Source organism: Mytilus edulis, chromosome 2 (genome assembly GCF_963676685.1).
Source record: "Mytilus edulis chromosome 2, xbMytEdul2.2, whole genome shotgun sequence".
NCBI classification, from domain to species: Eukaryota; Metazoa; Mollusca; class Bivalvia; order Mytilida; family Mytilidae; genus Mytilus; species Mytilus edulis.
In genome coordinates this window covers 10,235,674-10,252,365 of record NC_092345.1, presented here as the reverse complement: position 1 = coordinate 10,252,365, position 16,692 = coordinate 10,235,674, and the positions used below count along the sequence as shown (strand labels likewise).

The 16,692-nt window shown below is 33.6% G+C and overlaps 1 protein-coding gene across 1 annotated transcript in view; it reads left to right on the top strand.

Annotated features, from left to right (window-relative positions):
• LOC139511421 (ATP-binding cassette sub-family F member 1-like) overlaps positions 1 to 16,122 on the top strand; it is a 50,494-nt gene extending 34,372 nt beyond the window's left edge. The window contains exons 12-20 of the mRNA XM_071298136.1: positions 105 to 217; positions 1,133 to 1,307; positions 2,083 to 2,157; positions 3,768 to 3,838; positions 11,353 to 11,385; positions 12,551 to 12,622; positions 13,857 to 14,018; positions 14,859 to 14,931; positions 15,551 to 16,122. Of these exons, the coding sequence (XP_071154237.1) occupies positions 105 to 217; positions 1,133 to 1,307; positions 2,083 to 2,157; positions 3,768 to 3,838; positions 11,353 to 11,385; positions 12,551 to 12,622; positions 13,857 to 14,018; positions 14,859 to 14,931; positions 15,551 to 15,735 (959 nt within the window). The 3' untranslated portion in view covers positions 15,736 to 16,122. The remainder of the gene's footprint in view (positions 1 to 104; positions 218 to 1,132; positions 1,308 to 2,082; positions 2,158 to 3,767; positions 3,839 to 11,352; positions 11,386 to 12,550; positions 12,623 to 13,856; positions 14,019 to 14,858; positions 14,932 to 15,550) is intronic.
• Positions 16,123 to 16,692: the final 570 nt, after the last annotated feature.

Here is a 16,692-nt window from a genome sequence, read left to right as displayed (position 1 = left end):
CATCATGGTGGTGTGAATGGACTTGTTCTTGATTTTAAAATTAAGCTATATTTTAATTACATGTACTTCAATTTGAGAAAAAAAAATATTTCAATTTTTTTTAGCAACATTCAAGAAAATGTTGGTACAGAAAAGAAAAGAACAACTGAAGGCATATGAAAAGCAGGAAAAAATGTTGAGAGAAATGAAATCATCTGGAAAATCAACAAAACAAGCTGCAAGTATTGAATAGAATTGTATAAGGAATAGATTTATTTTTTAATAGAATTTTTATTTTAGATACAGTTTATTCCAAATTGATGTACAAGGTCAAAATTGGATGCTAAAACCATTTTTATGAAGACGCCTTAGCAGAGGGCCGTTTAGTTTTACCCTTGTCTGTTTGTCTGTACATCTGTATGTTCATCACTGCCTAAAGTTGGTTTCCATTCTTTAACTTTAGTTTGTCTATACCAAAAGTTATGAAACTTATACAAAAGGCTTAGTGTCACAAAACACATCTCAAATTTGAATTTTGATGGTGTCACTTTAACTGTTCTTAGAGTTACGCCCCTTTATAATACTGAATTTTCATTTCCATTTGTTAACTTAAGTTAGCCTCAAACAAATGTTTAAAAAACTAACACACAATACGTATTACCACAAATCTCAGATCAAGTACAAATTAGGGTAACATCATTTTACCATTCTTCAGTTATGTCTGATTCTATCTTTATAAAGTATGCAAGTGGGAGCATCGTCTATATCCCATGGACACATTCCCTATTTATTTGGTTTAATAAACTCAAAACATATTAGAAACATCTATTTTTTGTTGTGATTTGGATTTTAATGAAAAATGATTTTTAAGTTTTTTTATGCTATTTTTCGTTGTCTTTTGTACATCCACACCAGTTCTCTAACTTAAATATTCCTCAACCAAATGTTTTGAAACTTATACACAATAACTGTTACCACAAAACTCTGATCAAGTACAATTCTGGATAACAACACTTTTTTTTCTGTTCTTGAGTTATGTCCTTTTAAATCTCAAATGGAAGTGGGTGCATCGTATATGTCCCATGGACCCCTTCTCCATTTATTATTCTTTGATTCATAAGTTTTCTAACAAAGTTATGTTTCTTTTATTTAGGAAGCCAAGCAAAAAGAGGCTTTGACAAGGAAACAACAAAAAAACAAATCCAAATTACAGACTGCAGAGGAAGATAAAGGACCACAAGAACTATTGCCTCGACCTAAAGAATATACTGTCAAATTTGACTTCCCTAATCCAGCACCCCTCAGTCCACCTGTTTTAGGACTTATTGGTAAGTTGTTTTAACATACAGAATATAGTTCCCTGTTGTAGTAAATGAAAAGTTTGTGTGACATTGTTTGATTAAAAAAAGTTAATCCATTGCCTCTTAGTTAACATGTTTAAAGAACATCAGTTAAGAAATATACATATACAAATAAGATGATGCAGTATGGTAACCAATTAGACAACTCTCCATTTCCAGAAGTTGACAACAGTAGGTCACCATATAGTCTTTAACAATGAACAAAACCCATACAGCATAGTTCACCTATAAAACGTCCAAAATAGACAATTTTGAAACAATTCAAACAAGAAAACTGACAACCTGATTTATGTACAGATTAACACATTGAACAGATAAACAAATATAATATACAGCAACAAAAAACAACCACTGAATTACAGGTTCCTGACTTGGGACAGGCACGTACATAATGTGGTTGTGTGAGGGAAGAGTCAGGTGACATGTCACACGTATGTCATACATGTATACATGTTGAAATTAGTGTATTAGTCCATAGATGATATGTAGCAAGATATATCTTTCTTGGCTAAGCTCTGACTCAATGTTAAACACTTATGACAAGATCTTGAAATGAGACTACTTTAGCAGTTTCTAAAATTTTGCAAGAAGTATTAGTTTAAGTCCTAGTCTTATAATGCCAAAAAACAAATTTAACAATTTAAAAACCTGACAGGCTAAAGGATGATGACTTTGAATTCTAGTGCTTTACCATACCTTCATCTTTGTCTTTCATATTAAAATGATTTTTTTTCTGTTTCAGATGTAGATTTTAGTTATGACAAGTGTGATTTCCTATTTAAAAAGCTAAATTTTGGTATTGATATGAAGTCAAGAGGTGAGAGCCATTTAATACTGTTTGCACTCAACTTTTTAGCTCACCTGGCCGAAAGGCCAAGTGAGCTTTTCTCATCACTTGGCGTCCAGCGTCCGTCGTCGTCGTCCGTCGTCCTGCGTTAACTTTTACAAAAATCTTCTCCTCTGAAACTACTGGGCCAAATTTAACCAAACTTGGCCACAATCATCATTAGGGTATCTAGTTTAAAAAATGTGTCCGGTGACTTGGCCAACCAACCAAGATGGCCGCCATGGCTAAAAATAGAACATAGGGGTAAAATGCAGTTTTTGGCTTACAACTCAGCATTTAGAGCAAATCTGACGGGGTAATATTGTTCATCAGGTCAAGATCTATCTGCCCTGGAATTTTCAGATAAATCAGACATTTCGTTGTTGGTTTGCTGCCCCTGAAATGGTAATTTTCAGGAAATTTTGCTGTTTTTGGTTATTATCTTGAATATTATTATAGATAGAGATAAACTGTAAACAGCAATAATGTTCAGCAAAGTAAGATCTACAAATAAGTCAACATGACCAAAATGGTCAGTTGACCACTTTAGGAGTTATTGCCCTTTATAGTCAATTTTTAACCATTTTTCGTAAATCTTAGTAATCTTTTAGAAAAATCTTCTCCTCTGAAACTACTGGGCCAAATTTAACCAAACTTATGGGGGTAAAATGCAGTTTTTGGCTTATAACTCAAAAACCAAAGCATTAAGAGCAAATCTGACAGGAAGTAAAATTGTTGATCAGGTCACGATCTATCTGCCCTGGAATTTTCAGATGAATCGGATAATCAGTTGTTAGGTTGCTGCCCCTGAATTGGTAATTTTGAGGAAATTTTGCTGGTTTTTTTATTATCTTGAATATTATTATAGATAGAGATAAACTGTAAACAGCAATAATGTACAGCAAAGTAAGAACTAAAATTAGTCAGTATGACCAAAATAGTCAATTGACCCCCTAAGGAGTTATTGACCTTCATAGTCAATTTTTAACAATTTTCTTAAAATTTGAAGATTTTCAATAACATTTTCCACAGAAAGTACTGTTATAGATAGAGGTAATTGTAAGCAGCAAGAATGTTTAGTAAAGTAAGATCTACAAACACATCACCATCACCAAAACACAATTTTGTCATGAATCCATCTGTGTCCATTGTTTAATATTCACATAGACCAAGGTGAGCGACACAGGCTCTTTAGAGTCTCTAGTTATATTAATTAACATTCTTACATTATTATTTTCTGTTCTATTATCAGCATTCAAAAGATTTATTATGATTGTGACAATTGATATTTACAAGTTTTAAGTTTTAAAGTTGAATAGAATTAATGCTTATGTAAGTCATTCAAGGCATGAAATATATGAAATCTTAGTCAAATACAAATAATCTGTTGATTATTATAAGGTAGTTTTTCAATGAATAGTTTTATAGCATGTAAGCATATAAATTACAGAGCTTACATTGCATGAAGTATTTGGCTTTCCACAGGACTATACATATATCCTTGGGTAGCACTATAACATATTTGAATAAAACTTTTGTTATGTAGTTTATCCATGTTATGTTTGTGAATCAGTTACTAAACTAGAGATTTATTTTTTAAGTTGCCATAGTTGGACCTAATGGTGTTGGTAAAAGTACATTCCTGAAATTGTTAACGGGAGATATTGAACCAGTAAGTACTAAATCTCTTGTGTAACAAACAATCTTCTTGATGCCTTGCTATATGTAGAAGATAGTATATTTTTTAGCATAAATATCATGAGCTCTCTCTTGTATGCTTGGATCAAATTACTACAAACTTCAATCTGTTGTTCATATAAGTGATTGTACATTGGCTTTTGATCTGAAAATTTTCTGGTTTTTAATTCCAGAGTTATGGAACTTTTAACAGACATATTTGATGAAATATTATATATACTAGAACACACCCGTGATATCGCGGGTCCGTGACTGAATTAAAGTATATAACTATGCGCAAGCCTTATTTTAGTATTATAATGGTCATCTGATAAAGTCATGCCGATTATAAGATACAAAGTTCTCTCTGCTATCAAAGTCTTTCTGTTTGAACCCGTCGAACTGGAACTTATCAATTATTGGTAATATTAATTATTTAGAAAGCAAAAGTTCCTGGAATGGAATATTTTTAATCAACAGCATTGTCCTTTATTAGTTATAAATAAAGTTGAATTCTTTGATTCGCTGTTTTACGCCATGCCCGCTAACAAATTGAAAACTGTACCTATACGCCTTATTTTTATGCCCCACCTACGATAGTAGAGGGGCATTATGTTTTCTGGTCTGTGCGTCCGTCCGTCTGTCTGTTCGTCCGTCCGTCTGTTCGTTCGTCCGTCCGTCTGTCCCGCTTCAGGTTAAAGTTTTTGGTCAAGGTAGTTTTTGATGAAGTTTAAGTCCAATCGACTTCAAACTTAGTACACATGTCCCCTATGATATGATCTTTCTAATTTTAATGCCAAATTAGAGTTTTTAGGCAGTTAAGCTGCCTTATGCGAGCACCCTGGATTTGTGTGCTACCCAATAAATGCTGAAATACGTGCCATTGTTATTATCTAGCTGGATATTATGTTATTTATAACTTATTGGACATTTTTTTCATACTTTTCATTCTGGATTACAAAAAATATGACCAAAAAAACCTTAAATGATCGTCGATTTTCCCAAAAGTTTTGAAGTTGCACATTGGAAGTAGAGCACATTAGGAATCCTTATGTATTTTATTATCCCCTGAGCTTTTGGCTAAGATGTCAAAGAACAAATGTATGAAATATTTAATCGTCGAAAATCTCTAAAGACAAGTAGTTTAGATTTCCCAAATTGCAAAAGTCGTAGGAATATTGTTTGTCATCAATACGTAGTCAACTACGACAGTAGTCTATTAAAATAAGTTCGACTGGTCACGCTGTTGGCGGCAATTTTGAATTAGAATACGAAATTTCGTATCTTTTCAATTTGGACGCAGGGGTTCAAATTAGCGGTGGTCCGAGGTCTGCGACCTTCCATTTTCGCAGTCGGACTTTCTACTTGGTTACTAGCTATATATATATCTACGCCGACGGACCTTGAAAGAAAATAAAAAAATAACTTTCCAAACATTTTTACCAAAGTTTTCTAATAAACGATCTCAAACTTATTTTCATCATTACTATCCATGACAGCGATGTTCAATTTGTTCAACCGCTAGATTTATACAGAAAATCGCCGACAAATAATATGTAAATCCGAGTAAAATCGTATCTCACTTCATCTGTCAAAAACAACATTGAAAATAAAATGGCTGCCGTGGAAGACAATTACAATATCGGATCCGATTCCGGAAGCGGATAATGGTAATCCCGGGTTTGGCTATCATTTAAAAAAAAATCCAGACAGGTGACAAAATACATCTATGCATGGTAAATAAATATAAACACTAGAATTGAAAACCAAAAGATATATGTAAAAGAAAGAAAAAGCAGAAAACATTTTGTACACAAATTTTAATGTCAAAATCCAATACAATGTGACAGCTGGGAACAGTTTATCTAACAATATATATATATGTTTCTGGTAACAGTATAAATTTTCTTTATCAGTGATAAATGTTGGTAATGCATGTTAGATGCTTTTAAAGTTAAACATATTACTGCAATGATCTGCAATTTCAAGGGGTATTTTCTTCTTCTCAATTTTGATGGGCCAGTTAAATAGCTGGAAGTTTCTTATATAAAAAAAAAAGATGTGATGTGATTGCCAATGAGACAACTGTCCACAAAAGACCAAAATGACACAGACATTAACAACTATAGGTCATTGTACTACCTTCAACAATGAGCAAAGCCCATACCATTACCACATAGTCCGCTATAAAAGGCCCCAATAAGACAATGTGAAACAATTCAAACAAGAAAACTAATAGCCTTATTTATATAAAAAAAATAACTATGAAACAAATATGTTACACATAAACAAACGACAACCACTGAATTACAGGCTCCTGACTTGGGACAGGCACAAATAGTGCAACTATATATATGATACCTGAATGTAAGCAAATCTTATTATATATAGGTGGAGTCCATTGGGCCACTCTACCTCCTCCTGTTTGATAACTTTGAAACAGATGAGATCCCCACCCCTGGACCGTATACATTCATGTATGAAACTAAATCAATAATCAAATGAAATATAATGGAAGTCCCCAGGGTCATCCCACCCCCTCATGTTTTAGAACTTGGAAACAGTCGAGATCCCCACCCCTAAACCATATTTATTCATGTATGGGACAACATATAATTAATCAAATGAAATATAGGGGGAGTCCCTGGGGATCACCCCATCCCTCCTGTTTGATAACTTGGTAACTGTCGAGATCCCTATCCCTAAACCATATATCTTCATGTAGTGGACAATATAACAAATCAAATGAAATATGTAGAGGGAGTCCCTGGGGATCACCCCACCCCTCCTATTTGAGAACTTGAAAACGGTCGAGATCCCCACCCCTAAACCATATATATTTATGTATGGGACAATATAACAAATCAAATGAAATATGTAGAGGGAGTCCCTGGGGATCACCCCACCCCTCCTATTTGAGAACTTGGAAACGGTCGAGATCCCCACCCCTAAACCATATATATTTATGTATGGGACATATAACAAATCAAATGAAATATGTAGAGGGAGTCCCTGGGGATCACCCCACCCCTCCTATTTGAGAACTTGGAAACGGTCGAGATCCCCACCCCTAAACCATATATATTTATGTATGGGACGATATAACAAATCAAATGAAATATGTAGAGGGAGTCCCTGGGGATCATCCCACCCCTCCTATTTGAGAACTTGGAAACGGTCGAGATCCCCACCCCTAAACCATATATATTTATGTATGGGACAATATAACAAATCAAATGAAATATGTAGAGGGTGTCCCTGGGGATCACCCCACCCCTCCTATTTGAGAACTTGGAAACGGTCGAGATCCCCACCCCTAAACCATATATATTTATGTATGGGACGATATAACAAATCAAATGAAATATGTAGAGGAAGTCCCTGGGGATCATCCCACCCCTCCTATTTGAGAACTTGGAAACAGTCGAGATCCCCACCCCTAAACCATATATATTTATGTATGGGACAATATAACAAATCAAATGAAATATGTAGAGGGAGTCCCTGGGGATCATCCCACCCCTCCTATTTGAGAACTTGGAAACGGTCGAGATCCTCACCCCTAAACCATATATATTTATGTATGGGACAATATAACAAATCAAATGAAATATGTAGAGGGAGTCCCTAGGGATCACCCCACCCCTCCTATTTGAGAACTTGGAAACGGTCGAGATCCCCACCCCTAAACCATATATATTTATGTATGGGACAATATAACAAATCATATGAAATATAGGTGGAGTTCGTGGGGCCACTCTCCCCCTTCCGGTTAGAGAATTTGGAAACAGTTGAGATCACCAATCTTAAACCATATATATTCTTGTATGGGACAATATTACAAATCAAAGGAATAATGTGGGGGTCCCTAGGGTCACTGTTCATCCTCCTGTTTGAGAACTTGGAAACATTCGAGATCCTCAACCCTAAACCATATTTATTCATGTATGGGACAATATAACTATTCAAATAAAATACATAGGGGGTTCCCTGGGGGTCACCCCACCCCTCATGTTTGAGAACTTGATAACTGTCAAAATCCCCACCCCTAAACCATATGTATTCATGTATGGGACAATATAACAAATCATATGAAATATAGATGGAGTTTGTGGGGCCACTCTACCCCTTCCTGTTTGAGAATTTATAATGGTTGAAATCCACAATCTTAAACCATATATATTTATGTATGGGATAATATTACAAATCAAATAAATTACAAGGGGGTCCCTATGGTCACTGTACACCCTCCTGTTTGAGAACTTGGAAAAATTCGAGATCCTCACCCCTTAATCATATATACTCATGTATGGGACTATATAACAAATCAAATGAAATATAGGGGAAGTCCATGTGGTCACCATACCCCTCCTGTTTAAGAACTTGGAAACAGTTGGGATCCCCACCTCTAAATAAAATGAAATATAGGGAGAGTTCCTGTGGTCACCATACCCCTCCTGTTTAAGAACTTGGAAACAGTTGGGATCCCCACCTCTATATAAAATGAAATATAGGGAGAGTCCCTGCAGTCACCCCACCTTTAAATTAAACCATATATAATCATGTATGAGAACTGATCAAATGAAATATAGGGAGAGTCCTTAGGGTCACCCTACCCACTCCTGTTTGATAACTTAGTGTACTGTTGAACACAAACTCAGATTTCTTTCCAGGGAAGCAAGTCTATTCATACTTTTACAAGCTCGTACTAAAGTCAATTTGAACTTCTAACAGTCAACCAATACTAACGTTAACGAACTGCAATCATTGCAAACTTGTACCACTGCAGACTCATGACCATGAAAAAATATACTTGATATATGTGTTGCTTTTAAAAACTTTGACAAAATATGTATTATTTGCCTCAATGATTAATTCATTAAAGGAACATAAATGTACAATATATGATTGTTTAATGTTTGTTCTTTTTAAAAAATCTTTAAAAAACAAATTGAAGCAACAATATTTGTTTTTATGCCCCACCTACGATTTATGCCCCAACTACGATAGTAGAGGGGCATTATGTTTTCTGGTCTGTGCGTCCGTTCGTCCGTCTGTTTGTTCGTTCGTTCGTTCGTCCGTTCGTTCGTCCGTCTGTCCCGCTTCAGGTTAAAGTTTTTGGTCGAGGTAGTTTTTGATGAAGTTGAAGTCCAATCGACTTCAAACTTGGTACACATGTTCCCTATGATATGATGTTTCTAATTTTAATGCCAAATAAGAGATTTTACCCCAATTTCACGGTCCACTGAACATAGAAAATGTTAGTGCAAATTTCAGGTTAAAGTTTTTGGCTTCAGGTTAAAGTTTTTGGTCAAGGTAGTTTTTGATGAAGTTGAAGTCCAATCAACTTGAAACTTAGTATACATGTGCCCTATGATATGATCTTTCTAATTTAAATGCCAAATTAAAGTTTTGACCCCAATTTTACGGTTCACTGAACATAGAAAATGATAGTGCAAATTTCAGGTTAAAGTTTTTGGCTTCAGGTTAAAGTTTTTGGTCAAGGTAGTTTTTGATGAAGTTGAAGTCCAATCAACTTGAAACTTAGTATACATGTGCCCTATGATATGATCTTTCTAATTTAAATGCCAAATTAGAGTTTTGACCCCAATTTTACGGTTCACTGAACATAGAAAATGATAGTGCAAATTTCAGGTTAAAGTTTTTGGTCAAGGTAGTTTTTGATAAAGTAGAAGTCCAATCAACTTGAAACTTAGTATACATGTTCCCTTTGATAAGATCATTCTAATTTTAATGCCAAATTAGAGAATTTATTCCAATTTCACAGTCCTTTAAACATAGAAAATGATAGTGCGAGTGGGGCATCCGTGTACTGTGGACACATTCTTGTATTATATAAACTTCTGCCAAGTTTGCCTCTGCTTTTTTTTACTTAACTGCCTACAGCGCCTTTGGTGCTTTGATTACCCCAATTTCACGGTCCACTGAACATAGAAAATGATAGTGCAAATTTCAGGTTAAAGTTTTTGGCTTCAGGTTAAAGTTTTTGGTCAAGGTAGTTTTTGATGAAGTTGAAGTCCAATCAACTTGAAACTTAGTATACATGTGCCCTATGATATGATCTTTCTAATTTAAATGCCAAATTAGAGTTTTGACCCCAATTTTACGGTTCACTGAACATAGAAAATGATAGTGCAAATTTCAGGTTAAAGTTTTTGGCTTCAGGTTAAAGTTTTTGGTCAAGGTAGTTTTTGATGAAGTTGAAGTCCAATCAACTTGAAACTTAGTATACATGTGCCCTATGATATGATCTTTCTAATTTAAATGCCAAATTAGAGTTTTGACCCCAATTTTACGGTTCACTGAACATAGAAAATGATAGTGCAAATTTCAGGTTAAAGTTTTTGGCTTCAGGTTAAAGTTTTTGGTCAAGGTAGTTTTTGATGAAGTTGAAGTCCAATCAACTTGAAACTTAGTATACATGTGCCCTATGATATGATCTTTCTAATTTAAATGCCAAATTAGAGTTTTGACCCCAATTTTACGGTTCACTGAACATAGAAAATGATAGTGCAAATTTCAGGTTAAAGTTTTTGGTCAAGGTAGTTTTTGATAAAGTAGAAGTCCAATCAACTTGAAACTTAGTATACATGTTCCCTTTGATAAGATCATTCTAATTTTAATGCCAAATTAGAGAATTTATTCCAATTTCACAGTCCTTTAAACATAGAAAATGATAGTGCGAGTGGGGCATCCGTGTACTGTGGACACATTCTTGTTAGTCACAGATTTTAAGTATTTGTATTGTTATCTTAGAAAGTCTTACTGATTAAAATACTACAATAGGTAACAATTAGACAATTTAGTAGTGTCAACCCTGTGATTGTGACCCGTGTATATAGCATATTAATCCTGAATACACCGTTTGGTGGTGCGCCTGATATGCGGAACGTACAGATAAGGTAATAAATAAGTAACAGGTGAATATACTATTGATATCGGTATCGGACTCGACCGGGAACTTCTTAATTATTGGCAATATTAATTACGTGGAAAACAAAAGGGCCTGGAGTGGTGTAATTTTTAATCTACACCTTTGTACTATATTAGTTATATATAAAGTTGAATTCTTTGATTCATCGTTTTTACTTGATGACGGCTGACAAATTGGACCTCGTAATTTTAGTATTATAGATATTCAAAAGTATTTCCTGCAAAATTTTCTAAAAAGCCATTTTTTTGGCTTCATATTAAATTCCTTCTAATTATCTCAATTCCTTCTTGTTATGATTTCAATATGCTTATAGGGTTAATTTATGCTATCTTGTGACAGCGGCTTACTATTAGTATTTATGATATGGCTTTATAATGAAATCATATTTAACTTAATCATTACTTCTAAATGATATGAACAGAAAAAAGAGAAATAAAAGTAATCAAATTTCATGCTTATATATAACTAAACTTAAGATTTAGCTTATAGTTGTAGTTAAATTGCTTGTTTATTTTTATAGATGTTTATGTAGTGTTCATTCATTTATTTTTTAGACAACAGGAGAAATGAGGAAAAACCACAGACTGGTAAGTAATGCTATGCATTTTATACACTTGATTTTTCTTTTGTGAAGGTTGATAACAAACTTGGAAAGTACCGATTAGGTGAAAACAGGAAATGATGTCAATTGGGACACAAGAAATTACAAAAAAATGAGAATTGCTTACGTACATAGTGTAAACAGGATACGGGAATCTGACAAAACAGTAAGCGGGATCCGGGATCAGAACCCCCCAATGAGAACCCCTCTTTTCACAAAAAAGGAGCAAAAGATACCAGAGGGACAGTCAAACTCATAGAGTGAAAATAATCTGACAACGCCATGGCTAAAAATCTAAAAGACAAACAGACAAACAATAGTACAGATGACACAACATAGAAAACTAAAGACAAAGCAACGTTAACATGAATCCCACCAAAAACTGGGGGTGATCTCAGGTGCTTGGAAGGGTAAGCAGATATATTGATGGCTCAATTGCAGGGAACTGACATTACTAAATATATGTGATTTATCAGTGCATTTAAGCCGCTGTTATTAGAAAATCAAATTAAGCTAGCTTTCTGTAACCACTAATAATGACATACCACAGACCAATGTCTTATTTGGTGGCATCACCTTTGCTGTTCTTGAGTTATGTATGTTCCTTTGTAAATTGAAAAATTACATAATATACCAATACAAGTGAATACATCTGTGTCCATAATAAACACATTCTGAATTTATTTTAATTATTGGAGGTGGGTAAGTGCCCCTTTTTAACATTAATTCATGGAATAGCGGTATAAATCAACCCGTTCTTATTTTATGCATATGATTCAGCCTGATGAAAAAATTATATTTGACAACAATTGGTATTTGCACTATTGTAAGGTTAGGAGAGATATTGCCAGCAAACTATTACACCTTTGTTTTGCAATAAAGATTTGGATAAAAAATGTGTGTTCTAAGACTTTCTTTTCTTGGTGTCATCTTATAATAGTGGAACAATTAGAGTAATTTGAACATTTCTGCACAGTTTTTGATTAACTATCAATTAATGACACTTTTTGATAAAATATTTATTAATATTCAAATTTTGATAATGTACACTTATTGATTGATTATTATTCAAAATTTGCTGAGGTTCAAAGTATGGTGGGCTGTTTTTTACATTCTTCACTGAATAAATGGATGACCCCTTATTTTTTCAGAGAATTGGAAAATATAACCAACATTCAGCCGATCAGTTAAATTTAGACGAATCTGCAGTAGAATATTTACAGGTGAGTTACCGTATAGTGGCTTATTTTCGTGTGTGTAAATTTTGGCGATTTTCATTGAAAAAAAGTATACAAAATATTTGGCTGTTGTTATTTTGGCGGATTTAAATCTTTTATCAATACTTTTGCATGTGTACTTATAAATTGGCAGAATTTATTTTGGCGATTTCATTCTAACTGCGTAAATAAGCGAAAAATTACACCCCACAATATTATCCCGCTATACAGTATAAGATATAAAGCTATTACATGCATGATGATAGACCTTCAGTTAGACAACTTTCTGCTGGAGATAATGTTGACGTTAGCAAGTATATGTATCAACATGACCTTCAACAATGAACAAAAGCCATACCCCATAGTAAGCTATTAAAAAACCTGTCATGACAAATGTGAAAATAATTGAACTAGAAAACTAATGTCCTGATTCATTAAAAACACAGGGAAAAAAAACAAATTTGATATACATCAATTAATGACAACTGATTTACAGTTTCTAGACTTTGAGCATGCACACATTTAATGCGGCAGAATCAACATGTACATGTTTTCCATCTCCCAACCCAACCATAAACTATTACAGTGGTGAAACAGCCATACATAAGAACAATTTAAAAAAATCTGTTTAAAAGTGCTGGACTCGATCAGATCCACCAAAGCACATAAAAAAAACAACAAGCAAAAATACTGAACACACTTACAGTTACTGAAATCTAGTTCAAAGGCAGAAACAATAAATAAATAAATTGTGTGTGAAAGACTTAAATATCAATCAGTACACATCAAATGGATTTAGTGTAAGGATGTCATGAAGACAATCATGATCTGGTGGAATGTGAAAAATATTAGTAAAGACAGAATGTTCATCATAAATGTTCAAGGAATTGAAATCAAATAACATACACATTCAAAACTTTTGAACCTGACATAAATTGGGCCAAGTGTATAAAAGATAAAACTGCATTTGCTCATCATGTTAAGACATATGTAGTAGATATGTAGGTGGAGACAGTCTACTGTGGATTCACTCATTTTTGTTGGTACCAATTTTTTTTGTATTGAGGAAAAATATGTATTTTGTGGATATAATAGTTTGAGGCTTTACCAAAGTATGCATTCAAGCCTATAGAAAATGTGTGAGTCGTTAGACAATTCATCTTTACCCACTAAAACTTGCATCCAACTAATAATAATGAATCTATAATAATCTCATAATTAAAATATTCATTGATTTCAGAGATTGTTCAACATTCCATACCAGGATGCCAGGAAAATGTTGGGAAGATTTGGTCTAGCAAGTCATGCACATACAATCAAGATAAGAGATCTGTCTGGGGGTCAGAAATCTAGAGTGGCCTTAGCTGATTTACGAAGTAGACAACCTGATGTACTCATTCTGGTCAGTGGCATTTATAGATTTTAGAGACATATGATGTGTCAAATATTTAATCACATTCTGGAATCAGAGCTGAAACAAGCTTGAATGTTGTGTTCATTCTTGCCCCATCTGTTTATGGTTCAACCTCTGCAGTCGCATCAAGCTATGCCTTGAGGAGCATTTTATAGGTGAATGGATGCAGAGTGAAATTTTCTAATGAGCTCAAAAAGTTATTTCCCTTTGAAAATTTGCCATTCAGAAACATCGATTATGTCTTGTGACCTTGTTTTACATCAGAACAGAATGAAATCAATACATTTTAATAGAAAGCTTTCCATGCATTATTCAAAGCCTGGTAGAGATTATTTACGTGAAATTTGTGACTGTGTTCATTGGGAACCTGTGTCCATATTGTAAAGATGAGCATGTTGAGAGGAAAAGGATAGGTAGTACCAGTTTGTTTTTAATAGAAACCATAAAAATTTTGTGAGGTTGATAACTGATTAAATTTGATAAATTTTGCATGTCTGGTGTCTAGGATTGAAAAAGACAAAAGCAACAGCAATTGTCTTATAAAATCAAACAGTGAATATATGGTATTCAGAAATGAAAAATGTTTACAAACACTGATTTACTTTCCAAAATAGTCATTAAATTTAAAAGACCAATAAATTTATGTAAAATTTGACCGTTAGTATGATATAGCTGTGTTGTAAAGTATGATGTACATTTTTTGTATTTTAATGTCTTTTACTTGCTTTATTTCTATAAAAAAAAAAGTCCTGTGTTTTTTATAAAGTTGGGACATTTTTTAACTCAATTTGTACAATACTTTAAAATTTTCGACACTTTTTTTCACAGGATGAACCTACAAATAATCTGGATATAGAATCTAACGATGCTTTAGCTGATGCTATCAATGCATTTGAAGGAGGTAATATATACATATATATTTATACACTTTTTGTACTGATCTTACTGTATGTTTTATTCTACTGTCAGATGAAATGGAGGGAGCTCTAGAGTCAAGATAAAAAACAAAACAAAAAAAACCAGTTCAACTGTTCCACATTTTCATGTGTCTGTACCAAGTTGTCATATATCATTTTTTTTCATTCTAGGGTGATTATTTTAAATAATAGATCATTTATATCCCGAGATTAATTTGTTCACATCAATTCTAGATTAGAATAAAGAAAAAGTTTGACATATTGAATAGTTACTTATCCATTGTAGAAGACCATAATAATGTTGACTTTTAGATTAGAAGTCATGGTTTTGTGTGTTTGCATCTTTCAGTTGCTGTCACATTGAATTATAACCACATCTCTTTTATTCATAAGTATATGTATATAAATAAGTATATGTATATAAATAAGAAGATGGTATGATTGACAACTAGACAATTCTAACAGTGCTGTGAAAGAAATGGGATTAAGGCTCTAGGATCTGCACGAAAAAAGTTAAATAAAACTGATGTACTGTAATGCATTTATGTGGTTTTATAATTTTGAGTATTTATTGGATGTTACGTGAATATTGAATGCTTGTAGGTGTTGTCATAGTTAGTCACGACGAAAGACTGATTCGAGAGACAGATTGTCAATTATGGGTTGTAGAAGATCAGACATTAAATGAAATTGAAGGAGACTTTGATGAGTATAGAAGAGAACTATTAGAATCACTTGGAGAAGACATTCATATAGCACAACCACAGGATGTGGAAACAACAGACTGATCTACATATGTGGTGTTATATTGTGTATTATTTATTGATGATCTTAGGACAGGAGAGAAGGCTATCCATCTTCTAGTAAAAGTTCAACGATATTTTTGTTTTTCCTCAGCAGTTATTTTAAGTGCATTTTTATCAGGAAAACTTTAATTTATATCTTGTTCTAAATATAAAAAATATATATACAAGGGTCCAGATCTAGATGATGTTGCTTGACTGCTATAGTTTTCTCAATAGTTTGGATCAGTTTCAAAAACACCTTTACATAACAGTGGTAAACCTGTCTTGAAAAATATAATAAGATCTTATTCAACAATTGCTTTAAGTTATGCCTGTACGAATGTGGACTAAAACAAAGAATTTTGTTCTAGTAAACAAATTAAAAACCTATGATGTTTGTTTATTTATTACACTAAAAATTCCCTTGGCAATTAAGGTGTTTATTAGAAGAATCCCACATTTTCATCAGATAAATCTCTTGTTGATTCATACAGTCAAAAGTATACATTTTTTTAGGGGCCAGCTGAAGGACACCTACGGGTGCGGGAATTCTCGCTACATTGAAGACCCATTGGTGGCCTTCGGCTGTTGTCTGCTCTATGGTCGGGTTGTTGTCGCTTTGACACCTTCCCCATTTCCTTTCTCTATTTTATTTGCTTCTCAATTTATGCCATTTGTTTTATGATTGAAAACTTGCCTGGCACTGAAATTAACATGTTGGAGTATACTGCAATACAAACCATTTTAATTGTCGTTTGTCTTAAGCTTTATCAAAACATGTCACCTTTTCACAGCTTCAATATCTAGGGCTAGGGACTTGAGGGCAATTATCCAGAACTTCAAGTCTGTACTCCTCCAGGCCAGTGATTTTACAAACAGATGTATGACTTGCATCCATTCATAAACCTTAACAAACTATACAAATTATAGTTAGTTGTAAATCAAACTAACTTCTTTATG